General features: G+C 45.1%; 1 protein-coding gene across 1 annotated transcript in view; it reads left to right on the top strand.

The window, feature by feature from the left end:
* Positions 1 to 1,052: 1,052 nt before the first annotated feature.
* Positions 1,053 to 10,754, top strand: part of LOC126172743 (neuropeptide FF receptor 2-like) — a 154,791-nt gene continuing 145,089 nt past the window's right edge. Inside the window, exon 1 of the mRNA XM_049920905.1 lies at positions 1,053 to 1,920. Within this exon, the coding sequence (XP_049776862.1) occupies positions 1,573 to 1,920 (348 nt within the window). The 5' untranslated portion in view covers positions 1,053 to 1,572. The remainder of the gene's footprint in view (positions 1,921 to 10,754) is intronic.

The raw sequence follows: 10,754 nt of genomic DNA, 5'->3' as shown, positions 1-10,754 counted from the left end.
ATACGTGATGGTACGCATTTCTCCTCCTTAAGCGATGCATCATAACAACGTTTCACCAGGCAACGCCGGTCAGCTGCTGTTTGTGTATGAGAAATCGGTTGGAAACTTTCCTCATGTCAGCACGTTGTAGGTGTCGCCACCGGCGCCAACCTTGTGTGAATGCTCTGAAAATCTAATCATTTGCATACCACAGCATCTTCTTCCTGTCGGTTAAATTTCGCGTCTGTAGCACGTCATCTTCGTGGTGTAACAATTTTAATGGCCAGTAGTGTATGTCTACCTCCTGAGGATTATGGACGTTATCAGCAGCTGAAGGGCTGCACTGCAGCAAGGCTTAAAAAACAACTTTGGCATTACAGCAGTTCAGAGTATGCAAATATCAATTTCTAGAAAAGTATGTAAGTAGCGGCTGACTGCTTCCAGAAACTCAACCTTACGTGTGACAGGGCCCTACGAGCAGTTGGCCCCGCCAGCGGTGACAGCTCACGAGCGCGCGCGGCGGCAGGTGGCGCAGCGTCGAGCCGCGGGCTGTGTGACGTCATGAGGTGCCGCCAGGCGGCAGGGTGGGCGCGCCGCGGCAGCCAGCAGCCAGTAGGCTCTCCGCCGCAGCTGCAGACGGACGCGCCCCTCCGCTAGCTGCGCTGCCAGCACCCGCCGCATGTGCCGCACGTAAACACGACGCGGCGACCCGCTCTGCGCTCCGTCTCAGGTAACGCGTCCCACAACCGCTTCTCGTTTTTTTACCATCGTGCTGGCCGTTGTACATAATCTAATTGAACCGTTTTTTGTCCTCAACAGGTGCCCCTTACTGTGATAGTAGAACTATCAGGGCTGTTGGTCGGAGGCGATCTACATGGCTGTATAGGACTGCACAGCGTGTTGGTTTTTTGTGGCGAGTGAAACGTTTTTGGAAATGCATCAAAGGATATTGTGGTGATTAAACACTGTGAATGACGATAGCATAGTTCGTGTGTCTGAAGATAGTGAAGCTGAGAGGTAATCTAATTTCGTTGTCTAACTTGCTGCATTTACGCTGACAACTGTTCAGGGAACTCGAAACTAATAATAGTATACAAGACTTAAGTATTTAATTATATGTTTTTGATACACGGCTTATGCCACTGGATTTCGTGCAGACTGTAGCAGTAGGTAGCAGTAGAACAATATTTCCCTTTTAGAAGTGGATACTTGCGTATGAAGAACTATCGTATCGTTTAATTCGTACTGCAGCACAGCGCTCCAGTTACTGGTGACAGCTGAAGTGTGGAGAGATCTTCATAGTGTGTAGAAGCACGATTGAGAACTGGAATTATTGATGTGCAATTGAAAACATTGTTCCGAGTTTGCTGTTAGGTCGGGAGTGTAAAAGAAGCTGTTAAAACAGTACAGAATTGAGGACAGTGAGAGTAACTGACATAGAAGATCGCTCTAAACCGATTGAAGATGTGGTCTCAGACGGAATGTGTCTCGTGTAGGTTGTGCGATTCACAGAGGAGCAGCGGCCGGTCACCACCTGCGTACCCCGTCCGCGTGTGATCCACGCCGGCGCGCACGTGCCGTTTAACCCGCGTCATGTCGTACAACTCGTCGTACCTGTGGGGCAACGACAGCGCGCCCGGAGGCTGGGGCGGCCGCTTCTTCTTCTCGTTCTACAGCGAGCTGGGCGAGCGGCGCGCCGCGGCGCTGGCCGAGGTGTGCCTGCTGTCGCTGACGCTGCTCGCGTCGCTGGTGGCGAACGCGGGCATCGCGGCCGCCGTGCTGCGCTACCGCGAGCTGCGCACCGTCACCAACTGCTTCCTGCTCAACCTGGCCGCCGCCGACGTCGTCTTCGCGCTCGGCATCCCCGCCGTCGCCATGTCGCGCCTGCAGCGCGGCTGGCAGCTGGGCGACGGCGTCTGCCGCGCGCTCCCCTACTCGCAGGTAGGAAGGCCGGCGCCAGACTCGCGAGCCCGATTCACGCCGCACGTACACCGCGCTGTCACGTGGTGCTGTGTTCCCACACTGGGTAGAGCGTCGACAAGACGTCTTGTCGCATAGCCCCAATTTCACCGACAAATAACTCCCTAGCGTATATGTCATATGAATAAGAGTCTTCAATCATGTTCCCGCCAAATTCTCGAGCTTTCGCTCGATCTGCGATCTAGTGACACGTGATAGTACTATCTCCAAGACTGGTAACGCCGCAGTAATTTATTCTCGCAACAGAAACTATAGTCGGTGTACAGCGACATATTTCATTCGTTAGGCACTGAAGTTTTCGTTAATTTTCTTCATTTTTTCATCTGACTGTGGAAATATGAAGTAAATCGGCCAAGAACTTTTAAGTAAATCGGAAAAGTACTTTTCGAGATGTTAGGTAAGAACGTTTCTCCTTTATATATGTTATATATAAAAATATACACATACACCTATATATTGTGTATATTAAAAATAATATACAGCCTACGTTCGCCAAAATGTTCATTAGGTGATCGTGTAGAAATCCGAAGTAAATCGGCCGAGAACTTTTAGATGTATTATGTAGACAGTTATTTTCCTCTTGTCATGAAGTATAGTGTGCAAAATTTCATGGAGTTTGTAATAAATCTTAAGATTTTTAAAAATTACAAAGAGGAAAACGATCACACTTCTTTATACACAGGATGTTTCATAATTCATGTTACGCACGTCTAGTGGTTGTAGAGAGTGCTTAGTAGATCAAGCCCATGCCAGGGAACGTCATCCAATCACGCCACATAGCGTCAGCGTTAAAAGTGCCGGCGCCTTTGAATGTACGTATATACACGGTGATCCCGTCATGATGTTACAAAGTTTCTCGGATGTTGAAGAAGCCTAAGTGTACCAATTTGAGGGTAAGGGTCGCTGGTTCTGAAGCGAACGAGTCTAAATTACAAGCAAAAATCATTCTGACACCATTTACAATGGAATACATGTACTGATACTCTTGTTGCTAAGATTGTAACGTAGGCAACTTTCAGAGGTGGTAGTATAGACCAAGACAAGAAAAAAAAATGTCGAGTAAACATGGGCTCGAACATGTTTACCTGAGCAACTATGAGTACTTGCTCACCTTCACTAGTGTGAAACATATATCCTCTACTAAACAAGACCTCATAGCTCTTAAGATATGCATTTTAGAGCCCATGTTTACTAGACTTTTTTTTTCTTGTCTTGGTCAACACTACCACTCTGAAAGGGCCTACGCTACAGTCTTAGCAAACGAGAGTAACAGTATATGTATTCCACTGTCAGTGGTATCAGAGCGATTTTCACTTATAACTTTCGATTCGTTCGCTTACGAACCAGAGACCGCCGGCCGGTGTGGCTGAGCGGTTCTAGGCGCTTCAGTCTGGAACCGTGCGATCGCTACGGTCGCAGGTTCGAATCCTGCCTCGGGTATGGATGTGTGTGATGTCCTTAGGTTAGTTAGGTTTAAGTAGTTCTAAGTTCTAGGGGACTGATGATCTCAGATGTTAAGTCCCATAGTGCTCAGTGCCATTTGAACCGAACCAGAGACCCCTACCCTCACATTGATATATTTATCCTTCTTCAATATCCGATAAACTTTGTAACGTCATGACGAAATCATCGTGAATATAAATCCATTTACCGGCGCCGGCGTCTTTAACGTTGACGCTATGTAGCGTCGTTGGATATGACGTTCCCAGACGTGCGTTTCAATGTAAAACTTGATCTACTATGCCTCCTCTACAAACTCTAAAAGAGTGTAACAAAAATTGTGAAACACACTGTGTGCAAAGAAAAGTATCCGTTTGCTTCTTTGTAATTTATAAAAATCTGAAGTTTTATTGTGAACTCCATGAAATATAGCACACTTTACCTTCAAGACAAGAGGAAGATCACTAAAAGTTCTTGACCGATTTACTTCGTATTTCTACAGGATCACCGACTGAACATTTTGGCAAACGTAGGCTATATATTATTTTTAATATACACCATATAAAGGTTTATATACATTTATTTATAACATATAAAAAGGAGAAACGTTCTTACCAAAAATCTCGAAAAGTACTTTACCGATTTACTTCTAGATTCTTGGCCGATTTACTTCAAATTTCTACGGTCAGTTGAAAAAAATGAAGAAAATGAATGAAAACTTCAATGCCTAACGAATGAAATATATTGCTGTAAACTGACTATAATTTCTATTGCGGGAATAAATTACGGCGGCGTTACCAGTCTTGGATATAGTGCCACGAGACGTCAATAGATCTCAAGACGAGCGAAACCTCGAGAATTTGGCAGGAACAAGACTGCAGACTCCTACTTATTGATTAGTTGCCGCTGTTAGATATGACATGTACGGAAGAAGATATTTTACTCTGTGTTTCACAGTTATTTTTGTTATTAAAATCCACAGTTCCATACAAACGTTAGACTAAGACTCGTCGTGGATATCGTACCAACAAAAGTCACAACATCGCGAGCCGAACAATAGATCGAACAGGACTGGAGATTTCCGGAACTGTGATGTAAATTGCCCTAACTGTTCGAATCGTGCTCAAACTAAGCCCCACTTGGAACAGTGAAAACTGAGCTGAAACAATACAAAACGAATTCTCCAAAAACACACACGCGAAATGTAACAACAGATGGCCCAGATAATAATCTTTTCATACAGGGAAAATATTCACACATATTAAACATCACGGGCAACGTCAGGTACTGCAGCTAGTCCTCTGTATATGTGAGCGTAATGGTATCTTTCCGCGTTATACATATTTGTCCTCATATACGCTGAAGAGCCAAAGAAACTCTCACACCTGCCTAATATCGTGTATGGACACGGCGAGCACGCAGAAGAGCCGCAGCACGACATGGCATGGACTCGACTAACGTCTGAAGTAGTGCTGTAAGGAACTAACACCATGAATCCTGCTGGGTTGTCCATAAATCCGTAAGAGTGCGAGGCGGTGGAGATCTCTTCTGAACAGCAGATCGCTAGGCATCCGAGACAAGGTCAATAACGTTCATGTCTGGAGAGTTTGGTGACCAGCAGGAGTGTTCAATCTCAGAAGAGTGTTCCTGGAGCCACTCTGTAGCAATTGTGGTCGTGTGGGGTGTCGCATTGTCCTGTTGAAATTGCCCACGTCCGCCGGCGAGCACAATGGACATGAATGGATGCAGGTGATCAGACAGGACGCTTATGTACGTGTCACCTGTCAGAGTCATATCAAGACGAATCAGGAGTCGCATATCACTCCAACAGCACACGTCCCACACCATTGTAGAGCATCTACCAGCTTGAACTATCCCCTGCTGACATTCAGGGTCCATGGATTCATGAGGTTGTCTCCATACCCGCACACGTCCTTCCGATCGATACAATTTGAAACGAGATTCGTCCGACCAAGCAACATGTTTCCCGTCATCAACCGTCCAATGTCTGTGTTGACGGGCCCAGGCGAGGCGTAAGGCTTTGTGTCGCGCAGTCATCAACTTTACAAGAGTCGGACTTCGGCTCCGAAAGCCCACATCGATTATGTTTCGTTGAATAGTTCACACGCTGACGCTTGTTGATGGCCCAGCACTGAAATCTGCAGAAATTTGCGGAAGGGTTGCCCTTCTGTCACGTTGAAAGATTCTCTTCAATCGTCGTTGGTCCCGTTCTTACAGATTCTTTTTCCAACCGCAGAAATGTCGGAGATTTGATATTTTACCGGATTCCTGATATTCTCGGTACAGCCGTGAAATGGTCGTACGAGAAAATCCCCACTTTATGGCTACCTCGGAGATATTGTGACCCATCGCTCGTGCGCCGACTATAACACCACGTTCAAACTCACTTATATGTTAATAACCTACCCTTGTAACAGCAGTAACGAATCCAACAACTGCGCCAGACACTTGTCTTATTTAAGCGTTGCCGACCGCAGCCCCATGTTCTACCTCTTTACATATATCCATGCCCATTTTTTGGCGTTTCGTGTAGCCTATATCTGTAAGGAATACCTCCATGCAGTTTCATCTCAATGTTAAGGAAACTGGTTCTCCAGAGTTTTACACCGTGCGACTCCAGACACGATTATAAATGTTACTATGACAGCTGTGTTTGGCCTTAAAAATGGTTCAAATGGCTCTAAACACTATGGAACTTAACATCTGAGGTCATCAGTCCCCTAGACGTAGAACTACGTAAACCTAACTAACCTAAGGACATCACACACATCCATGCCCGAGGCAGGATTCGAACCTACGACCGTAGAAGCCGCGTGGTTACGGACTGAAGCGCTTAGAACCGTCGGAAACCGTGCCGGCGTTTGGCCTTAAACATGCTGGCAATGTTATTGGCTCGCTGCAGTGCTCATTTTTGATTAGTGGTCGACGCATTTAACGATTCAATTTGCGCTTCATACTTTTAAAATATTCCAAGTCAGCTAAATCAGGAAAGAAACACCAACAGCTTGTTGTCAAACATTTTTACCTGTCGTACATTCTGACACCGCTTTCAGCCCTACATGTAATAGAGGTTTCTCAGTCCCACAATATTTTTATACAAATAATTAGTCATGTATACACCAAAATTGCTCTAGCCGTTCTTGAGTGGTTTCACCGATATGACGCATAGGACTGCTTGACCTGTCTCAGTAATATCAATGAATTTTATTCCTCCCCCATCCAACACCACCGCCCTCGTCTCTTTCGGTGGACTGTCACCAATGACTAGAGTTCCCGAAAACTGTATTCGATCCTCTGGAACACGTCCCCCCCCCCCCCCAACGCCAAGGTGGGTGGCTGCATAGGGCTGTACTAATCCAGAAATTATGCCGGTCGCCTGCACAACCTCCCCCAAAATTACATCGTTATCAGATGGATCGTATAGGAATGCATCGAATAAAAAAAATAATTCTCTATATTCCGACACTAAACGGTGACGTTCAAGGACCCACCCATCTTCTAAAAAGTCCGAATACATTTGCGGCATAAAGGAAGTAGCAACAATCGTACAATATATTTATGGCCAAACCAAAATTCATAGCGTATGTTGCTGATAAATGACAGTAATCTGCTACACTGATTGTTTTTAGCGTGATTAAAAATCCTTTTACTTCAGATTCTACACTACCCCACAGTTTCGGCTGTGTAGGCAATTCAAGTTAGTATAATCCGCCTCTTTGTGTTACTGTCAAAGCGTTATTCTAGTTATGTATTGTTAAAATGTAGTGGGTTTGCATCGGACTGGACGCTCTGACACTTGTAAGTGGTATGTTATAGCACGGCTGTTCAGGAAATTCTTGGTGTCCTGTTAGTTTCAGTCGCCGGCAAACCTACTACATTCTAACAATGAAACATTAGGCAAACATTTTGACTCTAACACATTTCTGCCCTTCAAAATGGCAACACTTCCGAATCTGTGCACTAGTGGTGAAGCCAAAACGAAAAAACATATTCAAGTAACGACAGCCAGTGTAGCAGATTACTGTCATGCAAAGAAGGTGTTTTGGATATGGACCTGTTAGCAGTTGAAGTATTGATTTGTAAAAAATATTAGTAAGTTCTTCACATTGCTCAGGCAATGGCCTTGCCGCTGTGGCTACACCGGTTCCCGTGAGATCACCGAAGTTAAGCGCTGCCGGGTGTGGCCAGCACTTGTATGGGTGACCATCCAGGCCGCCATGCGCTGTTGCCATTTTTCGGGGTGCACTCAGCCTCGTGATGCCAACTGAGGAGCTACTCGACCGAATAGTAGCGGCTTCAGTCACAGCAAAGCATCATAACCACTGGGAGAGCGGTGTGCTGACCACACGCCCCTCCTATCCGCATGCTCAACTGAGGATGACACGGCGGTCGGATGATCCCGATGGGCCACTTGTGGTCTGCAGACGGAGTGCTTGCTTCACATGAATGAAAGAATAGAAGAAGTATCGTCCAAACATTTCTGACCATTAACAATTATTTGTTCGATATTTGTGATGTGTTTTCTTCCAAGTGCCACACAATGTTTCTTTTTTCTTCTTCTTCTTTTAAATACACCCTTTATCTATTTACATTCTTTTTCGTACACAGAAGCACAGTGTAGATCTTTTGTTGGCGCGGTATTATTAAAACCAAATAATTTTTCGCGTGAAAATATTTTGCCTCTTTTAAGGGAAAACATTCGCATAAAAATATCCTCTTGCAAGCTTCACAGTGTCAGGAAATGAAAGTAAGTAAAATAAAGATTAAGAGACAAGAGGTGCAAAACTCATTACCATAACATGAGTGAGCACGCGGCAGGTATAACCTCTGATATTAGGAGGTGACGCCATCGTACACGGTCAGTGGCAAAACTTTCTACCCGTGGAACCTTGACGGCAATGCTCTGTCCCGTTCAGCTGAGTGACTGTGAGAACGCCATCATTTGAGATGCATTGTGGAATGTACTGTGACGCCCGGTATGAATCGACCTGGTACGATTAGAACTTCTGCTCGGCTGTGCTAGTGGCTTTCACATTTCATCTCATTGTTCCATTTGTCACGGGTATTGTTAATTCCACATCTACACAGATACTGTACAACCAGTGTACTATTCCATTCACATATGAAACGAGACTCATTGCCTGTATGTGTAGAATCACTAGTCTATTCCTAGTGTTTCCCTGCCCAAAATATATGATGAATGAAACAGATATGTGCCTCAGCCTGTCTCCAGTGTTGAACCACTAAATTTACTCCACAGAATTTCTCGAGAATAAAACTGATTTTCTCTGAAAAATTGCCCTTTCAGGTGCAGTGGCATCTCTATTTCATAACTGAACAGATTTTACCTACTTGTTGCGATGTAGAAACGCGTAAATCATTTTTAGGGGGAAAAATCGTCAGATTTGTCACTATCACTTAACTGTACACGATGCATACGGGGGGAACCAGAACTCCATCGACAAACTTTCAGAGGTCGTAGTATGGACCAATGGAAGGAAAATATGTATAGTAAACATGGGCTCTAAAGTACGTACCTTAAGAGAGATCAGCTCTTGTTCAGTAGAAGAGTTTTTTTTTCACAGTAGCGAAGATGAACACGTCTCATAGCTTGTAATGTATGCACTCTAGAACCCATGTTTACTAGTCTTTTTTTTTCTTGTTTGATCCATACTACCACACCGCAAAATATAGAAAGCAAAGCTTTCAGTGGAAGAGATATGTCTCACAGTAGCGGAGAAAGCGTCCATAGCTATTACGATATGTATTTTAGAATACATGTGCATTGTGCATTGTAGTCCATACTACCGACTCTGAAAGTTTTCCAGTTGAGTTCTGGTTCATCCTTTATAAAATGATGTGGTGAATAAGTTCCGAAGCTTCTTGAGGAAGCTGTTACTGCAAACGGGGAAGCTGCAGCGCCAAAAAACTGTAGCGGTGTGGGCGAGGACCTCCAGAAGGTTCACTCTGAGTTCGAATGCTGCAGTAGATTCTTAACATAAACGAATGTCACGTATTGCAGTAGAGAGGCAGAAATATTCTTTATGGAGCCATTACATAATTGTGGATCTATCAGTGGAAACGGCACCAGTAGTTGAATGTCTAGCATATTCACCCACCAGGGCGGGGAGACTGCATAAAACTAGTTCTAGGAGTAGTGAATGTCAGACTGGCTTTCGTTGGAACAGTCCTGCACTAATGAGTACTGATGGTCAGTGTGGTACGTCTGAAGGTGGAAATAATACAGACAATGGAGAAGACACAAGGAAGAGCAGTGAGCTTCGTCACGTGTTAGTTTAACAGGTGTGAGACCATCACGGAGTTGCCCGTAAAACAGTGTCAGACGCTAGAAAAATGGTGTCGTGCCTCATATAATGTAATGATTACCCTCTTCCGGTAAAATGACGTGAAATGACCGTGGCCCTTAAATCTGAGTGGGTCTGTTTCGAGCTCACACTGAGCCTTATTGGTAGTACACTGGACTCGCATTCGGGAGGACGACCGTTCAGTCCCGCGTCCGCACATCCTGATTTGGATTTACCGTGATTTCCCTAAATCTCTCTAGGCAAATGCCGTGATGGTTCCTTTGAAAGGGCACGGCCGACTTCCTTCCGCGTCCTTCCCTAATCCGATGAGACCGATGACCTCGCTGTCTGGTCTTCTCCCCGAAACAATCCAACCCAACCTTATCGGTAGACGTTATTTCCGCACACCAATCACAAACTGAAGGGAAAAAAGGAAGAAGCGCTAATGATACACCATCACAAACTAAGGTATAAATGTAGATTCAAAGAGGAACGGAACGGAAAGTGAAGAAGGTAGATCAGGGAATGGATTTCAATCCCTCCCCCTCCCCTCTTAACGCCCCTTCCAAATCCACACCCTTCCCTCCTTCACACCGAGCATCTTGTTTTGTTTTTCATTTTCGCCGTAAATCTTTAGGTGTCAGCCATGATGGACTCTTAACATAAAATGAAGTTTTCTTTCCCAGCAACAACTTATGTGCTGGACGTAGGCGGTGTGCCTGATTCTTTGTGTGGTGTACTCGCACGTGACGTATAATTGACCCAAGATCTCTTCTCCGAGTTTATATTCCTGACGAGCGGACTAGAATAGGATCCAGTGGATAATGTGAGGGCAACATCCCGCGTCACATAACGAAGAATAGATCAGCTTCCATTTGAGTGGTATGCCTGCCTCTTTAAAACGCCAGTAAACGCGCAGACCGTTCTAAGACTCTGCTCATATGTCCGCAGTTCGCAAGGTTGAGTGTGACGGTCCACCTTTGGAACGCAGTGCACCAGCTATTCTGCGTGACATGGATTCAATAAGTT

The sequence above is a fragment of the Schistocerca cancellata genome, chromosome 1 (assembly GCF_023864275.1).
Source record: "Schistocerca cancellata isolate TAMUIC-IGC-003103 chromosome 1, iqSchCanc2.1, whole genome shotgun sequence".
Classification (NCBI taxonomy): domain Eukaryota; kingdom Metazoa; phylum Arthropoda; class Insecta; order Orthoptera; family Acrididae; genus Schistocerca; species Schistocerca cancellata.
Note: the sequence above shows the minus strand (reverse complement) of the source record. Positions and strands in the feature narration are given on the sequence as shown.